Source organism: Macrobrachium nipponense, chromosome 10, assembly GCF_015104395.2.
Source record: "Macrobrachium nipponense isolate FS-2020 chromosome 10, ASM1510439v2, whole genome shotgun sequence".
NCBI lineage: Eukaryota > Metazoa > Arthropoda > Malacostraca > Decapoda > Palaemonidae > Macrobrachium > Macrobrachium nipponense.
Window position 1 is genome coordinate 20,188,689 of NC_087204.1, and position 20,384 is coordinate 20,209,072.

At 38.0% G+C, this 20,384-nt stretch overlaps 1 protein-coding gene across 2 annotated transcripts in view; it reads left to right on the top strand.

Moving 5' to 3' along the window:
* LOC135224123 (uncharacterized) overlaps nucleotides 1–20,384 on the top strand; it is a 402,902-nt gene that overhangs the window by 192,601 nt on the left and 189,917 nt on the right. For both annotated transcript variants that reach the window (XM_064263017.1, XM_064263018.1), the window contains exon 2: nucleotides 1,368–1,944. In XM_064263017.1, the coding sequence (XP_064119087.1) occupies nucleotides 1,521–1,944 (424 nt within the window). In that variant the 5' untranslated portion in view covers nucleotides 1,368–1,520. The remainder of the gene's footprint in view (nucleotides 1–1,367; nucleotides 1,945–20,384) is intronic.

Genomic DNA, 20,384 nt, shown 5'->3' on the forward strand with positions numbered 1-20,384 from the left:
CATGGTTTTTGTGCATAGAAAATATTTATAGATATACCTCTATATATACCTAGAAATTAAATATAATCTGAGAACAAACTTTGGTTTTATTTAAGAGATTCTACAGTTTGTTTTAAGTATATTAAATTAGAATGTATATGTTTTCACAATACAAATAGCTTTATTGGATCAGTGCAAGAATTCATCGGTACATCAGCAGTTTTGAGCTTTTGTTGTTGATAACAACAGTACGTGCATCGATATTGCAGTAAGGATTGTTCAAAAACATTGAAAATATACCTGCATGAAGGTGTGTGATCATCTGTACTCTGTCGGCCTCCTAATTGTTATTGGATTTATCAACCAATGAAGGTGGACAGGAGTGAAACATTTTGAGAAAGTGAGATTTTTTTTATCGCTCGGTATACTCGAAGTAGGTATCTCCAATGACTATGTAGGAGACCTAAGAAACTTGAATGGAAAGAATGCTTAGTTAGACGTGTGAAGGTTACTGACTTGGGGTGGTAGAGAATAGATGTAATGAGCAGCAACCGATAGGAACGTGACGAACCTTTCTTTGCGATTACGACTCTATATCTAAATAGGAATCTTTCAAGACGACTACTGCCTAAACTTTAAAGAAGTAACGACCTGGTGACGATGACAAATATATCATGAAAATCGCTCCTTTCCCCTAATGCGACGTTCCAGGAAAGGAGATGGCTGTGAATTGCCGGCAATGAACCTGAGAATGACAGCTATAAAAGATCTTCCACTGTCTTTTATAGTAGCTGCAAATGTTTTCCTCTGAAATGCCTGAACAGTTTCATTCTCCCTATTGTTTACTTATTTTTTTACTCTACTTTGGTTCTTGTTTTGCTACGAGTTAGAGCTGGGATAGTATAATCTAGCACTGGGATCGTATAATAACTTTACTTTGTTTCTTGTATTGCTACGAGTTAGTACTGGGATAGTATAATCTAGTATTGGAATCATATAATTACTTTACTTTGTTTCTTGTTTTGCTTCGAGTTAGTACAGAGATAGTATTATCTAGCACTGGAATCGTATGATATATTATAATAAGACTACCAAATACATGTTTTACGTTGTTGGTATTGTTGCTTTACCATCCACTTCTATTTATAATAATGGTTGGCATTAAATAAAGCCCATTTAATCAACTAATCCAATTCGTAATTTGATAGCTACGAGAATGAACAGACATTTTAAATTATAATTTGACGCTCATTGATAAGATTAATTGATTATGAAGTGACACCGCTTTAAAAAATAATGTTGAGTATATCAGACACCATTAGGAAAAAATTGACCACAACTTTGACAGTTTCAGACGTGAAGTATTAACGCTTTTCTCTTCATTGCAGATGTCGGCCAACGCCAGAGCGATGACGCTCGCGAATGAGATCATATGAAGACCACCGCCTGGGGCCAAACTTTGACGTCCGTCTGGCTAACTTGGAAGCCGAATTTGAAGCTTAGATTCGAGTTCGTAGCATCAGACCTCGAAAGCTGCCATCATGAGCCGGAGGCGACACAGGACGATGAGCTTCTCTTACCCCCACACTCAGATCGAACGCCAGATCGACTCCTTCTTGGAGACGTTCAAGAGGCGGAGCGCCGCGGCTATGGAGCGAGCCCAGAGCTTGCAAGGGGGTCCCGGTGGCCTCCTCTCCCCCTACATGAACGACTCCCCTCCGCAGGAATGTTCGCCCATACCGAAAAGTCGGTCGCCTAGGAAGAGCCCCAGGGTCAAGTTTCATATTCCCGGCAGGAGGTCGAGGTGGGTCATGGGGCGGGCCGGGTCAGGCGGAGTTCCGAGGAGTAAGTCAGGAGTGAGCGTCGGGTCCTCAGGAACTGACTCTGGGAGTGACTCCATGGAAGGGGTGACGAGATCCCTCCCCCACTCCCTCCACACCTGGGCGTCGACGGACAGCATACCAGGTGAGTTGGATATTCTCGTTTGAGTTTTTCCATAGTCTTTTATCCACGTTTGTTGTAATTTAGTAGAATACGATAAGATTTTTTTTTTTTTTTTTTTTTTTTTTTTTTTTTTTTGGCCGGTTACTTACGTCTTCGTATACTTAAGAATAAATACCGCAGATTTATGTAAGTTGCGACTTCGTGTAGGGCCCATAGATATAATGATACTATATATCTGTTTATTCAAGGGTTATACACGTCAAAAAGTGCCAATAGTGTTAGGCAGAAGACAGAAACTACGGTGAAGTTACGAACATGAAAGAAAGAATTTTCACCTTTTTATTTAAATCTTTGTATCGTGTCAAAATAATCATTAAATAATCGTAAAATGACAACAGATATAACCCAATTTCACAATAAGTCGGATAGGTCAACAGGGATCATATGAAATCACCTTTATTGTGGAGAAGTTAATCTTTTGAAGAATAGTATTTCTTGTATGTCAGTCAGGGTTGTGGAAAATCATCTTTTTTTTCCGCAGTTAAGTTCGGCTATGGAAAATCATATTTCTTTGAAGGATGGTTAAAGTTATGAAAAAATCACCTTTCTTGGAGACTAGTTAGGTTTATGACAAAGCATCCCTCAAGGTAAGTTAGTTGTGGTTCTGAAAAATTCTACTTCTTGTAGGTAAGTTTCGGTTATGAAAAATCCGCTTTTCTGACGAAAGGCCGTTAACCTCATAAAGGTAGATATCATGAAGAAAGGTATTACCTCTCCTATATACGGAGACTTGAAGGTCAGAAGGTCATCACCACCTGAGGCAGTTTTACTATGGGTATAAAAAGTTCACTAGGGTCATTACTAAAGGAAATGGAAATATCTGTAGATCCTGAAGAAACTGATTTGTCGGTTTTAGTTTGCTGTGAAAGAGAACTGTTGTTCCTCGAAATACATTTTTCAGACTTTTTTTAGGCTTTACCATAGACCTCTCCTATCCCCCCAACAAGAGCAACAACAGCAAAATAGTTTGTAGGCTTACTCCCAGAGTAAACGAAAACGCCGGGTACCTTGTAAATATTTTGACAGGTGCTCATTAACCCGCTGATATAATTTTCAACCTGTCAAAAATATAGATTTAAAATGTTTATATGATACCGAATAATGTAGAATGCTTATATGAAACCCTAATGTCAAACCATCGTGTCGGTGCTAATTATCTTCTGAATGATTGACGGACACCACACGACATTTATCATGTTTGCTTCAGCGGTAATAAGCTTTCGGAACGTATCTCTCGGTACCTCTCACTACTAAGGTTTTTGTGATATGCATATTAGTGCTTTTGAAGTGCTTGTACACTTCCATTTAAACTCTCAAATGAATGTACAACAAAACATTTCAAATATTTTTAGAGTACTTTTATTCTGATACTGTATTGTCTTTACTATACCTTCATTTCCTCTACGTTTGCATTTTTTTTTTTTTTTTCAGTTAGACATCCACTGTGGAGGAGAGGATATTTTTAAAATTTTCCATAGGGCTCGCGCCTCCCTTGGAAATTGCTGGGTTTTGGGTGGGGGTATGGGGGGCGCCTCCCAGTTTAAGAACCATTGAAGTAGATTGAATCGTAAAAATACCCTCTCCCGTAACCACCTTTTCTAACCAGCCCTTTTGGGAATGGAATGAATAGGCCCTTTTGCCATATTCCCCCTCGACGAAATAAGCAAAAATGTTTCCCTCGTCTTATTCTTTTCTCTCCAGACGAAGCCAATGAATTCCTGTGGGATCTCATCGGGGCCCTAAGTCTCTGATATGCGACCTCATCCGTCATGCTTTGTTTTCGGCCGTTTTCTCTCCTTCCCTCTTTTTGTTTGATTTTATTTTTTTGTATCTGCTTTGTGTGCTTTTTATCGGATTATTGGTTTTATCGAATCTTCTCTCCTAAAACATTCTAAGTCGGGAAAGTGAATTTCATTTTCTACTTATTTCCCACTTGCCTATTGAGTTTTCTCTGTTAACGAGGTCTCATTAAATCGTTTATTATTGGGAATGACGTAATGCTCTTCTGCTCATTATTATCGCTGCGAGAAAATGGTCTTCAAATCAGTTTTGTTAATTTAGTCGATTCACCAACTTATAATTTATCTTCTGTAACCATTTTCATTTTGACCTGTCTATCCACCGCTTCCTCACAAGAATCCTCAGTCCTATCAAGGAATAGCCAGTTTATTTAGAGTTGGAAGTCTCTCTCTCTCTCTCTCTCTCTCTCTCTCTCTCTCTCTCTCTCTCTCTCTCTCTCTCTCTCTCTCTCTAACGAATGAAAAAAAGGAAATTTGCAACATACTGGCAGAACGATATAAGAGAGAATTCACCCCTAGAATAGATAATGAAGATAATGATATAGAAGTAAGGGACGAAAATAGTGAATATTTAGCTGACATAGAAATTAATGAATGCTGATATTGTGCAGGCAATTAATGAAATTAAAATGGAGCTGCTGCAGGGCCTTTATGGAATCCCCTGCTATATTGTTAAAGAAAGTAGTTCATTCTATCGCAAAGCCACTTGCAATATTATTGACAAAGTGTAGATACAGGCAAGATTTATGATGAGCACAAATTAGCATATACACCCCTACTTTCAAAAGTGGATCAAGGACTAGAGGCAAGTAATTATAGGCCTGTGAGTCTAACATCACATATTATGAAAGTGTATGAAAGGGTAATGAAGAAAAATATTATGAAACATTTAATAAAAAATAATTTGTTTAATATAGGACAACACGGTTTCGTACCCGGAAAAAGTACACAAACCCAACTGTTAGTCCACCGTGAGAACATATTCAAAAATATGAAAAGCGGAAATGAAACAGATGTGGTTTATCTAGACTTTGCAAAAGCTTTTGACAAAGTAGACCATAATATATTAGCAAAGAAAATTAGAAAACACAATATCGTAGATAAAGTAGGAAGATGGTTAAAAGAATTTTTACACAACAGAAAACAGATAGTTATTGCAAACGATGAGAAATCGGATGAAACCAAGGTAATATCCGGTGTGCCACAAGGTACGGTGTTAGCTGCAATACTGTTTGTTATTATGATTGAAGACATAGACAGTAATGTTAAGGATCGGTAGTGAGTAGTTTCGCTGATGAACAAGAATAAGTAGAGAAATTACTTGTGATGAAGATAGGAACGCTCTACAAAGAGACCTTAACAAAGTATATGATTGGGCAGAGGAAAATAGGATGGTATTTAACTCTGATAAATTTGAATCAATTAAATTATGGAGACAGAGAAGGAAAGCTATATGCATATAGGGGACCTAATAATGAGACAATCACAAATAAGGAAGCAGTTAAAGACCTTGGTGTGATGATGAATAGGAACATGTTATGCAATGATCAAATAGCAATTCTTTTGGCAAAATGTAAAGCAAAAATGGGAATGTTGTTACGGCACTTCAAAACAAGAAAAGCTGAACACATGATTATGCTTTATAAAACATATGTTCGTAGTCCACTTGAATATTGCAATATGATATGGTACCTACACTATCAAAAGGATATTGCACAAATAGAGAGTGTACAAAGGTCCTTTACAGCTAGAATAGAAGAAGTTAAGGACCTTGACTACTGGGAAAGACTACAATCCTTTAAAATTATATAGTCTAGAAAGTAGAAGAGAAACGCTACATGATAATTCAGGCATGGAAACAGATAGAAGGAATAACAGATATCATGGAACTAAAAATATCAGAAAGAGCAAGCAGAGGTAGATTAATAGTGCCCAAAACAATACCAGGAAAAATAAGGAAAGCACACAGGACATTAATCCACTACGCACCAGCATCGATAATGCAGCGTCTATTCAATGCGTTGCCAGCTCATCTGAGGAATATATCAGGAGTGAGCGTAGATGTGTTTAAGAATAAGCTCGACAAATATCTAAACTGCATCCCAGACCATCCAAGATTGGAAGATGCAAAATATACCGGAAGATGTACTAGCAACTCTCTGGTAGACATTAGAGGTGCCTCACACTGAGGGACCTGGGGCAACCCGAACGAACTGTAAGGTCTGTAAGGTAAGGTAAGGTAAGTATTGGTTCTCGCAGGTGCCGAAATCTGTTAGGTTGTAAGTGCATGTTTTTCTGTCAGCTGGACCATTCTTTCACACAAATAATCTGTAGCATTTGGAAAGCAAGAATCGGCTGTTTTTACTTCACAATATTCTATTCAACCTATCTACTTTGGAAGTCTGCACTTATGACGGTATCTATTTAACGTGGGAGGAGATAGATGTCATTCGTAGCATTACTCAATGTTATTCTTACATTAGGGAAAATTATGCAACTAAAACGAAGTACTAAAAATGAAAACTTTATTTTCCCACGGACGAGTCAGATTCAACATTTGAAGAATTGGTCGACCCTCCTGCAGTGTAGATAAGAATGTAATTTAAAAAGAACGTGCAACGAAATGAACTTATTATAATAGTATCCTTTTCCGTATTGTATTCAGTCGCCCACCCCACCTCCACCCCCCCAAGTGGAGTGAGCAGACTTATTTCTTGGAAGAAGGAATGCTGTCGAAAAGAAACGAGAAAAGCAACTCTGATAAAATATTTTCTATTCACCTTTTCTGGAAATTGTTTTTGCAGATCATTTTTGCTGTGAAAGATTTAAAGTTTACAGTTATGATAAAAAAAATGATTAGAAATAACATAAGAGTAACATTATTGTAAACACTGCATTATTTTGTCTGAAAAAATTGATTTAGAGAATTGAAAGGCTAACGCAAGAATATCTTCCTCAGTAACCTTCCTGTCTCTTTGTCACTCGGGAATGGAATATGTAGATTATTCGATATATGAATGATATCGAAAAAACAAAAACATAAGCAGATATGATTACAAGAGTATCCACTTAAGTAGCCTTCCAAACAAAGCTTCAAAGAAGGAGATCCCTGTGATGTATGCTAGTATTGCACAAGCCCCGTTTATTTTTGTTAGGTTAGGCTGGGTAGGTTAGATTAGATTAGATTAGGGTTAGTACCTCCATCATAATTTGGATATGGGAAACATAATCATATTATTCTGTGGTTAGTTTTTAAGATATGGCGTCCCGCTTTTTTTCCAGGGAAACTGTTCCGGTACTCTGTTGCATCTCGGGGAAATGCTTGCTGGAATCGAATGAATTGATCATCATACTTTACTTCCACGTTATAATGTGCGCTGATATTTCCCTCGCTCTATTTTTATTCTTTGAAAACCGAAAAAGGGACTATGTTAGAGTTAAACCCCAGACCTAAGTAACTGGAACTCACAGAAGAGTGATTTTTACAGCGGTCGCTCCTTCGATGGTAAAAAAGTTCCATGCAGAAATTGGGTCGCCTCGACCTTAATATTTTACGCTCGAATGAAAGGTTAATTTCTGCGATAAGGTCCTCGGCCGAGGTGGTGGGGCGATTAGCTGCCCTTTACGATGGCTCATATTGGCTTGTGTTTGGAGGCCAGACAAACAAATGAATCTCTATGGGAGTTTATTGGCCACTAGGGCAGATATGGGACCTAATCTGTCATTCGTTTTCCGTAGCCCTGTGTTGGATCTCTTCTAGTTAGCTTTATCTGCGTGTATATATATATATATATATATATATATATATATATATATATATATATATATATATATATATATATATATATATACTAAAGTTGAAGGCGGTTGCTTGAAACCAGATAAGCATCATCGAGGGTGGAGAGATACCAAAATCCTTTAAAGTTATTTATTTTGCTGACGTTTCAGGACCATGTGTCCTATTTTCGAAGCTAAAAAATTAAAAGAATAACAGAATTAAAAAGAGACTCAGATTAAAACTTGATAAAAAGTTATTTCTTAACACAATGCAAATTAGGTATACCTAATTTGCATTGTGTTAAGAAATTAACTTTTTATCAAGTTTTAATCTGAGTCTCTTTTTAATTCTGTTATTCTTTTAATTTTTTAGCTTCGAAAATGGGACACATGGTCCTGAAACGTCAGCAAAATAAATACTTTAAAGGATTTTGGTATCTCTCCACCCTCCGATGATATATATATATATATATATACATATATATATATATATATATATATATATATATATATATATATATATATATATATATGTATATTATATATATATATATATATACATTTATATATATTATAATTTACCTGAATGCTTTATTATTCTTGTTTTTTTTATGATTAACCGTGTTTTCTGTAGCCTTCTCTCTTGTACATTTCTTACTTTTTTATCTTAATTTATAGTTGCAATAATTCTCGTAAGTGCTCTGTATTCTTCTGCCTTGTTACGATTCAATGTCTGTTTCATAAGGCACAAATCGAACAAGTGTCTATTAACTTGTTTTCATCATATCCTTGAAATATCTTTATTATGTCTTGACTCTCGAGATTTGATATCAGAAACTTAGTAATTTTTTTTTTTGTCTGAGATTTTATTTCCTTTATTTACCGAATTCTAAACTCGACTTTGCTGAACTAGTTCTTTAAGAGTCCCTCTATTCTTTTCACGGCACCTAAACTTGATAATAAAGGAGGGCTGACTCTATTAAGCCCATGGTTTCAGCTATTGCCTCAAAATAAAAACTACGGAAGGTTGCAACATACCTGTTAAGTTAAAGTTAAGTATATCTTAGTTTTACCAGACCACTGAGCTGATTAACAGCTCAGACCACTGAGCTGATTAACAGGTCTCCTAGGGCTGGCCTGAAAGATTAGATATTTTTACGTGGCTAGGAATCAATTGGTCACCTAGCAACGGGACCTACAGCTTATTGTGGGATCTGAACCACACTTATTCGAGAAATGAATTTCTATCACCAGAAATAAATTCCTATGGTTCCGCGTTGGCCGAGCCGGCATTCGAACTTCGGACCATCGGATAGGCAGCCGAGCGCGAAAACCACTTGTCCAGCTAGGAACTGCAACATACCTGTTAGTAGTGTCAATAGATCACAACTGGACAGCTGCGAAACAACGTATTGACCAGCTGAATGAGTAACTTTGGTCTTCATGATTACGAAATGCATATTATCATTTCGTGTCAGGGGATAATGATATGGGTTATTTCATTTCGTATGAATAATTATGTCCATTTAGGTCATATCGTAATTGGGTAGAGTTCAGTTGGGCTAATGGCATTTGCATACATGTTTTGCTCATGTACGAATGGTGGTAGGTAGTGTGCAGTAATGGTTCGAAGCCAGGCGACAGAACCATTCATTTATGCAAGGGATGACCCCTCTATATTGGTAATATCGTTTTTTGAAAAAATATTTGATTATATATAAATACGCATTTGAGCTACTGAGTTATTGAGCTACTGAGTTATTGAAGGACAAAGGTCCTTCAATAACTCGTGATAGCCTTGTGGTTTAAAGCGCTTCACTGTACGTCCTGAATTCTTGGTTCCCTGGTTCGCGCTCATGAGCCGACAGATTTCTTATCAACTAACACAAAAAATCCCCTTCGGTTAACGTATATGAAAATCTATTAATTCCGAGGTAGAGCGAGGTAGATATTATAGGGCATTTGGAGCTTCATGCGTGTATATGAATCGCGGTGATGTGATATATATAATCTTTTTTTTCACACCTTTTCAGGGTCAAGTGATCCTGAGGAAGTGTAGAAAATCCACAAAAGCGCTTAAAGGTCAACTCCTTTCATTCCTTCCTCCTGCTGTACGACAACATGAAATATTGCATGCTTTAACGATATTATATAGTATATATATCTATATATAATATTATATAGATATATTTATATATATATTATATACGTATATATTATATATATACTATCATTTATATATATATATATATATATAAGGATATATATATATATATATATATATATATATATGGTATTCTATTGCTTGGTCGTCTGTATATGTCCATTCGCATTCCTTTAAAACACCCAAATAACCTTCTTACTGTAACACCGTAATCCACACTGCAATTATGTAGATTTCCAATATTTTTCTTGCAAGCTATACATACCAGAGATTCTCATTTCTATGTCCCAAACTAAATACTTTTATTCCTGACAAATGAGCTTATGCATTTATTGCTCTTACTATGTTAAATGTTAAAAGTTGAAGTTATGCTTTCATACGGTTAAAAGAGATTCATTGTTTTATCTCGTGATCTACAAAGTGTTCTTTAACTGATAGATCCCTTTTGATAGAATATAATCATGTGTCCATCACACTATTCTTTTTAAGCCGAGTATTCCCAGCTGCTGCTGAAAATATTTTCTGGTTTAATTTGTTTTTATATATTTTGATTACAGTTTTATTGAACATAAGCAGAATTGCCGATTTTTGCCAACATACCTTTGTTCTATAATATGGAATTAGTGTAGGTCGTGTTTTAAATATTCGCTTTTAATTCGCCATTAAAATTATAATTAAAACAATAGTAAGTTTAGTAATGACTGACATTCTTAAGGTAACTTTGAGTCAAGTATATTGAAGTTCCAAAGGTGACGATGGTAAATCGATCACTATCGATGCTAAGTAGTCCCGTTAGTACAGTTTGAATATCACAAACAGCACTGGATTATACGTTAGTAATGCTCTGGAAGAAGAGGGAGACGTCACGTGTTAAGTCCAGTACTGCATTTTTTCCCCACTCACATGTGGATAAACTTTATGCGTATAGCACTTTGTCATTTGGTGATTACAAGCAACATGTCATTGACTCTGGTATTATTATTATTATTATTATTATTATTATTATTATTATTATTATTATTATTAAAAGTAATGGCTACTTCATCAGCGTTACACTTGTAGAGATTCTTCTCTATTTTGCGAATAGCGACTTTTTCCGTGTTACTTAAACAGGCTAATAGAGCGCCTATAGAGGTAATAATCAAATAGTGTCAAAATAGATGTATATATTTGAATTTTACAGATAAACTATGGTACCATAGTCATCAAAGTCATTAACGATTTTCTCTCTCTCTCTCTCTCTCTCTCTCTCTCTCTCTTCTCTCTCTCTCTCTCTTAAAGCGAGCTTTCGTCTGGAGCTGCCAGACATCCTCGGCCTGGAAAGCTGAGGGTGGACTGATCTTGGTGTGGTGTCCTTCCTCCTTATATTTAGGGTTGACAGCAGGGGGTCTGCCCCATGCTGATCTCCTATTGGCTGGTAGCGGTAAGCCTTCGTTTTCATTGGTGACTTGAGCCGATGGTTGCGATGCTGCAGATCCTGCAGCCGTCTAGACCTCCTGAGCGGCGCGGCAACGTTGTTGGGCGTAGCGCTACGCTGTGGGACGTCACGACTAATTTGATTTCCATTGGCTGCAGGAATACCTCGTTAGGGGGCGTTGTCTTCCGTGGAGTTGTCGTGCTCGGTTGTGTCACTGTTGGTGGCAGGTCTTCTCATACTCGTAGGGAGGATAAATTCTTCTTGCGTCGTATTTAGTGTAGGTTTTACTTGCTGGATGAGAAGCGCCTCCAGCAGGCGTAACCGACGGGCATCAGGGGCCTTCCCGATGATCTTCGTGTTTTGGATGATCACATCCCGGGAGATGGCCTCTTGATGTTTGTGTGGGCTTGATTCTTGATAGCCCCCTCTTGGGCGTGGCATGAGAGTCTCTTCGACAGGCGCATGGTAGTCATACCAACGTAGGCGCCGCTGCAACCGCGGACTGGGCATGGAGCTTTCGTCTGGAGCTGCCAGACATCCTCGGGCTGGGAATCTGAGGGTGGACTGATCTTGGAGCGGTGTCCGTCCTCGTTTATATTTGGAGTTGACAGCAGTGGGTCTGCCCCATGCTGATCTACTATTGGCTGGTGGCGGTAGGTCTTCGTTTTCATTGGTAGCTTGAACCGGGTCTCAAGCCACTTTCCACGCGTTGATGGTTGCGATTATTATTATTATATTATTATTATTAATTTTTTGTTTTATTTTTTTTTTTTTTGCTCTATCACAGTCCTCCAATTCGACTGGGTGGTATTTATAGTGTGGGGTTCCGGGTTGCATCCTGCCTCCTTAGGAGTCCATCACTTTTCTTACTATGTGTGCCGTTTCTAGGATCACACTCTTCTGCATGAGTCCTGGAGCTACTTCAGCCTCTAGTTTTTCTAGATTCCTTTTCAGGGATCTTGGGATCGTGCCTAGTGCTCCTATGATTATGGGTACGATTTCCACTGGCATATCCCATATCCTTCTTATTTCTATTTTCAGATCTTGATACTAATCCATTTTTTCCCTCTCTTTCTCTTCAACTCTGGTGTCCCATGGTATTGCGACATCAATGAGTGATACTTTCTTCTTGACTTTGTCAATCAACGTCACGTCTGGTCTGTTTGCACGTATCACCCTATCCGTTCTGATACCATAGTCCCAGAGGATCTTTGCCTGATCGTTTTCTATCGGTATCTATTTCCTTGATGCTCTTACCATACAGCTTGATGTCGTCCATGAACATCAGATGGTTGATTTTGTTGCCTCTTTTCTTGAGTTGGTACCCGGCATCCATCTTCTGTAGTACTTTTGTCACGGGAATCATGGCTACTAAGAAGAGTAGTGGGGACAGTGAGTCGCCCTGGAAGATCCCTCTCCTGATATTATTATTATTATTATTATTATTATTATTATTATTATTATTATTATTATTCTAAAGAAATATACACAACTATGGAGTCTACAACCCAAATTTAATTTACCATGATTTTATTATGACTGGTATTAGTATTTTATTAAAAATAATGACAGAATTCACAGAATTGATTTCATACAATATTCTTTCAATTCTCCTTATGATTTGTCTTTCGGGCACGCTGGTATTATAAAGCAGCTGTCCAATATTCATCGTGCTGTAGGTCGTCAACGGAATTTCGGGCTGGTGTTATCGAAGGCAAACTGGTTATCAGGGACAGGCTGGGGTCGTCAACAGGTATACGGGTGTGTTTCGTAGGTCGGGAACAGGCCGAAGTCGTCAGGGGTCTATCCAGTATTCCTTGTTTTTTCTTCTTTTCTGATTTTCTAAAGGCGTCTACATGTTTCGGCCACCTTGTTTGGTCATCTTCGGGACGGGATCGCCGAGTGTAATGGTCTGTGTCGGTTGCTTTATAATACCAGTGTGCCCGAAAGACAAATCATAAGGAGAATTGAAAGAATATTGTATAAAATCAATTCTGTGAATTCTGCCATTATTTTTAATAAAACTTGTTTGAAAGAAGGCCTGTTTCCAGTATACACAATGGTATTATTATTGTTATATCAGTTGTAAGGAAATACACTTAATTCTACGGAATCTACCAACCAGATTTAATTTACCATGATCGTAATATGACTATAACTGGTTCACTTAAGGTAGATTCTTGAGTGAGCCCTATGCCTACGAGACGTTAGTTTGGCGGCCGCTGATTGGCTGGGAGCTGCCTACCTCCCGGTACCAGCCAATCAGCAGCCACCAAACAAACGTCTTGTAAGAATAAGGCTCATCCGAGAATCTACCTTAAGTGAATCAGTTATAATATAGGAGAATTACTCACTTACCTTAACAGTAACGAGATAGGTAAAAACATCTACAAGATTAATGTCGTTGAAGTAACATTAACATTAAATAAAACTTATCATTATCATTATTATTATTTGGTAGAAGACCTTCTTTTAGACTAATTCTGTTAAATGGTAGAATAAAGCGAATTAGTTTTATATATTTTCTCAATTTTTCTTATCTGCTGAGCCAGAGAACCAAATAATAAGAATAAATAGAGGAAAATAATATATAAAATCAATTTTATCCAACATTATTATTATTATTATTATTATTATTATTTTTTTTTTTTTTTTTTTTTTTTTGCTCTATCACAGTCCTTCAATTCGACTGGGTGGTATTTATAGTGTGGGGTTCCGGGTTGCATCCTGCCTCCTTAGGAGTCCATCACTTTTCTTACTATGTGCGCCGTTTCTATGATCACACTCTTCTGCATGAGGTCCCGGAGCTACTTCAGCGTCTAGTTTTTCTAGATTCCTTTTCAGGGATCTTGGGATCGTGCCTAGTGCTCCTATGATTATGGGTACGATTTCCACTGGCATATCCCATATCCTTCTTATTTCTATTTTCAGATCTTGATACTTATCCATTTTTTCCCTCTCTTTCTCTTCAACTCTGGTGTCCCATGGTATTGCGACATCAATGAGTGATACTTTCTTCTTGACTTTGTCAATCAACGTCACGTCTGGTCTGTTTGCACGTATCACCCTATCCGTTCTGATACCATAGTCCCAGAGGATCTTTGCCTGATCGTTTTCTATCACTCCTTCAGGTTGGTGCTCGTACCACTTATTACTGCAAGGTAGCTGATGTTTCTTGCACAGGCTCCAGTGGAGGGCTTTTGCCACTGAATCATGCCTCTTTTTGTACTGGTTCTGTGCAAGTGCCGGGCATTCGCTTGCTATGTGGTTTATGGTTTCATTTTTCGTATTGCACTTCCTACATATGGGAGAGATGTTATTTCCGTCTATCGTACTTTGAACATATCTGGTTCTTAGGGCCTGATCTTGTGCCGCTGTTATCATTCCTTCAGTTTCCTTCTTGAGCTCTCCCCTCTGTAGCCATTGCCAATTGTCATCGCTGGCTAGTTCTTTAGTCTGTCTCATGTATTGTCCGTGCATTGGTTTGTTGTGCCAGTCCTCTGTTCTTTCTGTCTTTCTCCTGTCTCTGTATATTTCTGGGTCTTCGTCTACTTTTATTAGTCCTTGTTCCCATGCACTCTTTAGCCACTCGTCTTCACTGTTTTCAGATATTGCCCCAGTGCTCTGTTTTCGATGTTGACGCAGTCCTCTATACTTAGTAGTCCTCTCCCTCCTTCCTTTCGTGTTATGTATAGTCTGTCCCGTATTTGCTCTTGGGTGTAGTGCTTTGTGTATTGTCATTTGTTTCCTGTTTTCTGATCAATGCTGCGGAGTTCTGCCTTCGTCCATTCGACTATTCCTGCGCTGTATCTGATTACTGGCACTGCCCATGTGTTTCTGGCTTTTATCATATTTCCGGCGTTGAGTTTTGACTTGAGTATCGCCTTGAGTCTCTGCATATATTCTTTCCTGATCGTGTCCTTCATCTCTTGGTGTTTTATATCTCCTCCTTCCATTATTCCCAGGTATTTGTATCCTGTCTCATCTATGTGTTTGATGTTGCTCCCATCTGGTAGCTTTATCCCTTCAGTTCTCGTTACTTTGCCTTTTTGTATGTTGACTAAGGCGCATTTTTCTATTCCAAACTCCATCCTGATGTCCCCAGATACAATCCTTACAGTCTGGATTAGGGTATCTATTTCCTTGATGCTCTTACCATACAGCTTGATGTCGTCCATGAACATCAGATGGTTGATTTTGTTGCCTCTTTTCTTGAGTTGGTACCCGGCATCCATCTTCTGTAGTACTTTTGTCATGGGAATCATGGCTACTACGAAGAGTAGTGGGGACAGTGAGTCGCCCTGGAAGATCCCTCTCCTGATATTAACCTCTGCTAGTCTTATTCCAGAGCTTGTAAGTATTGTATTCCAGTTGCGCATTGTATTTTTTGAGGAGGGAAGCTGATGGTATTTTCCTCTGCCCCATATATTTTCAGGCATTCTATTAGCCATGTGTGTGGTATCATGTCGAAGGCTTTCTTATAGTCTATCCATGCCATGCTTAGGTTGGTTTTCCTTCTCCTACTGTTCTTCATTACCATTTTGTCTATCAGGAGCTGGTCTTTTGTGCCCCTGCACTTCCTTCTGCAGCCTTTCTGTTGGTGGGGGATGGTGTTTGTCTCCTCTAGGTAGTTGTATAGCCTTTCACTGATGATACCTGTTAGTAACTTCCACATTATTGGTAGGCAGGTGATAGGCCTGTAGTTATGGCTATATTTCCCTTACTCTTGTCTTTTTGACGAAGGATGTTCTTCCTGTGGTCATCCATTTGGGTGCTTGGTGATTTGAGATACAATGCTGGAGTTGTTCTGCTATTCGTGGGTGTAGGCCTTGAAGTTTTTGAGCCAGTATCCATGGACTTCATCGGGACCTGGGGCTTTCCAGTTTGGCATTTTCTTTAGTTGGTGTCTGACTGTGTCTGTCGTGATGTCTGTGAATCTTTGTTTTTATTCTCCCTGTTTCTTCTTCCTTGACTTCCTGGAGCCATGTTGCATGTTTGTTGTGTGATACCGGATTGCTCCATATGTTTTCCCATAGTCTCTTACTTGGTTCGGCTTCAGGAATTTCTGGGTGGTTGTCTTCCCCTCTTAGTTGGCTGTATAGTCTTTTCTGGTTGGTTCCGAATAGTTTGTTCTGTTGGTATCCCTTATTCCTGTTCGTGTACCGTTGGATCTTGTGTGCTTTGGCCTTAAGCCTCTGTTTTACATCTTCTATTGTGTTGTTTAGTCCCCTCTCTTGTACTTTGTATTTCTCGTTGAGTTCCTCCCTTGTTTTCTTGCTTCTTAGCCTTTTTTCTGCCATCTCTTTCAGTTTACTCAAGTCAGATCTCATCACCATGATTTGCGTTTTCCAGGCGCCTTTTCCAAGGAGGTTGCTGTTTTGGTTTCTGTTGGGTTGGTTGTGACGGTGGTGTTGTGTCGAATCCCCATCAGTTCTGCTACTAATCTTGCTCCTGCATATGTCAAGTTATTTGTTTCTGTGATACTGGTGGTGTGTATTAGGCCCAATATTTCATTGACCTCTCTTGTTTTCTCCCTTAATTTCTTGGTGTTGTAGGCTTTCATGGAGGGGATCTTTGTTCTCTCTGTATCTGGCTCCATCCTTGGTCTAATCTTTTCTACCCATTCCGTCCTCTCTGTTACTTCGTCGGTGTTTCTTCGTGTGTCGTTGTTTGATACTTCATCCTCCCTGTCGTCTTCTGTGGCATCGTCTCTCAGTTCGTCTTCGTGTAATTCGTTGTCGTGTGACATTTCCCTTTCCAGTTCTTCTCTTTCTGTTGGGGAGAGCCAGTTCTTTTTCTTTATGTTTATTACTTGGTCTGCCAGCCTCTGCTCTGTTTGGGGGTGTTATTCCTCTCATTCCAGATGTTGATCAATCTTCTTCTATATCCTCTCTCCGTCGGGTTGCTTCTGATGTAGCATCTCCATATTTCCTTGATTATTATTATTATTATTTATTATTTATTATTCTTATTATTATTTTTTTTTTTTTTCTTGCTCTATCACAGTCCTCCAATTCGACTGGGTGGTATTTATAGTGTGGGGTTCCGGGTTTGGCATCCTGCCTCCTTAGGAGTCCATCACTTTTCTTACTATGTGTGCCGTTTCTAGGATCACTACTCTTCTGCATGAGTCCCCGGAGCTACTTCAGCCTCTAGTTTTTCTAGATTCCTTTTCAGGGATCTTGGGATCGTGCCTAGTGTTCCTGTGATTATGGGTACAATTTCCACTGGCATATCCCATATCCTTCTTATTTCTATTTTCAGATCTTGATACTTATCCATTTTTTCCCTCTCTTTCTCTTCAACTCTGGTGTCCCATGGTATTGCGACATCAATGAGTGATACTTTCTTCTTGACTTTGTCAATCAACGTCACGTCTGGTCTGTTTGCACGTATCACCCTATCCGTCCTGATACCATAGTCCCAGAGGATCTTTGCGTGATCGTTTTCTATCACTCCCTCAGGTTGGTGCTCGTACCACTTATTACTGCAAGGTAGCTGATGTTTCTTGCAATTTAAAGTAATTGCAACGGATAAAATTCACTTTTGCGTTAATGGATTGTAAGTTAAGCATTGTAAAAGGATGCACTTGCCTGTTAGAAAATATTGCTTCCTCAGCCTTATTTAACAAACATTTTCTTTAAATTAACATTGAATTAATGTCGAAGTATTTCATTTTTCTCTTCTAACATTCCTCGGTTGGTATTTCTAGTTTGGATCCGGGGTATAACCTACCCACTACTATTACTACTCTACCTTAGTTTCCTAGGAATCAAACGCTCTCCTATTGAACGTTGCTGTGGACAGCATTATACTCTTTTTGAGCAAACCTGGTTCGGGGTTTGTGTAACCAGTCGATGAAGCTCCTACGGAAGTCCTGTGGGAATACTCAGAGTACTCCCAGAATGATAGTTACTGCTCCAACTTCGACTTAAATCCAAGTACTTTTCACCAGATTGATATGTACTGCTCCCTCTTCGACTTGCTACAGTCTCCTTTTTTAATTTTTAAATCCAAGTACTTTTCATGTCTTTTCTCTGCTTTTGTCCAGTGGTATGGCTCGATATATCAGAGGTACTTTGCAGGTTTATTTTCCAGGAGTACCTCGGTTTTTAGTTTGCCAGCACTTTTGTTCTTATTTTGTTTATGGCTGTGCCTCTCTCCTTTGTCTCTCAGAGGTACTTTGTAGGTTAATTTCCAGGAGTACATAGATGTTTAATTTACCAGCACTTTTTTCATCGTTTATGGCTGTGCCCCTTTATCTGTACATGGTAGGCTTTTATTATAAAAAATATCCAGTTGCCACGCAAAGAATTAAGTGTGGTATAAAAGCCATCGTTAATAAAGAACGATTTAACCTTTTGAAGTCTGCGGCGGGATGCTGTGCAAAGAAAGTGTCTGCTTAAATGTCAGATGACTTAGCTTTCAAACCCCAAAGTAAAATGTCACCGTCGCCTCTTTGTTATGTCAGGGTTTGGGATCGGTACTATATTAAGGATTGGGTGACCGCTTGTCAATAGCGTGCCTGTTAGTTTTCTGTGAGAGAAAACTGTTGAAATGGCTTTGTCTGTCCGTCTGCACTTTTTCCGTCAGCTCTCAGATCTGTCCACCCTTTTGCTGTTCTCTCTCAGATCTTAAAAACTACAGAGCCTAGATGGCTGCAAATTGGTATGTTAGTCATCCACCCTCCAATCATCAAACGTACCAAATTGCAGCCCTCTAACCTCAGTTGTATTTATTCTATTTAAGGTTAAATATAGCCATGATCGTTTCGTCTGGGGTAGCTACAGGTGCAAACAGCACAGGCCATCACCGTCCCATGGCTGAAAGTTTCACACAGCGTTATAAACTGCTAGTAACAGAAAACTAGTATTGCGCCCAAAGAAAGAAAACCTTCGGCAACACTTTTTATTTAAACATTGTCTTTCTTTACAAAATATCTATGAATAGTAAAAGACGAACAGAACAAATAACCCAAGCAAGTCTAACTGTATACTTGAGTAAAGATTAATATTTTATAATTCAATGTTTGAGGTATCTGCTGTATATTTAAATCGTTTGCGTATGAATGTGTGCCTCTACTGTTGAATATATATGTATCTATATTGTATATATATATATATATATATATATATATATATATATATATATATATATATTTATATATATATATTTATATATATATTTATATATATATATATATATATATATATATATATATATATATATATATATATATATATAGATATATTATACATATACATATGTGTAGTCAGGCTTCCCTTTCCAACAGATATTTTGTGGAAGTCAAAAACTCAACAGCCAATTCGGCTTCATTGTCTTTCATGGCATTCGTTTCCATAACATGGAAGTATGCATTCTCTTTAGTAGTTCCAGAACCAGAGTTATGTCTGTCTCCATTTAAACTCTTCAGTAAAAAAAATAGCAATTTTTTTTTTTTGAAGAATAAATATTTCAAATTTGCTGTATACACATTAAGTATTTCAAAATCAGCATATTTGCTCTTTTCAGGAATTGCTTTTAATAAAGTTCTCGTGAGTTATATTAGATGATAGAAAAAATAACTTCGAGAATAGAACGGCATAGCAAAAACTTATGTACAAAATTGGAAATAAATAAATTTCTGAACTCATGCCAAAGTACCATAATGTACGAGGCAAGGAGGCAAGGGTAGCAAAGATGAGGTTTTTCATGGTATGCATGGCTAAACAGTTGTTTTTGGGTACGTATTTCATTCTATATTATGACTATAACACGAACATTAATCTATAGTATAATTGATTAAAACATGAAAAATATACAAGTAAAAATAAGGGCATCACGAGTAACAAATGATTGATTTAAGAGCGATTGTACTTTTCATACGAAGTAATCATTACTATCTGCAATCAATGCAAAATACATTTACTTAATTAACTGCCTTTCACACAATTACCTTCAGAAATCGCTATTTTATCCACCTTTTGTGACCTGTGCTCTAACATGCTAATCTGTCGTGTTCTATGGATTTAGGGTACATATATGAGGTCATTAACTGTATGTTCCGTTTGCCGTTTCATAAAACCGTATTAATATATATCTGCATAACTGCTTCGCTCATTCACTCACTCTCTCTGTCAAAGCTCAGTTAATACTTGTTAATTTTCTACCTGGAGGCTTAGGCAATTTAGACGCATTATCGTTTTTTGTTCGTTTTAAGCAACTATTTACCATGGCGATGTAG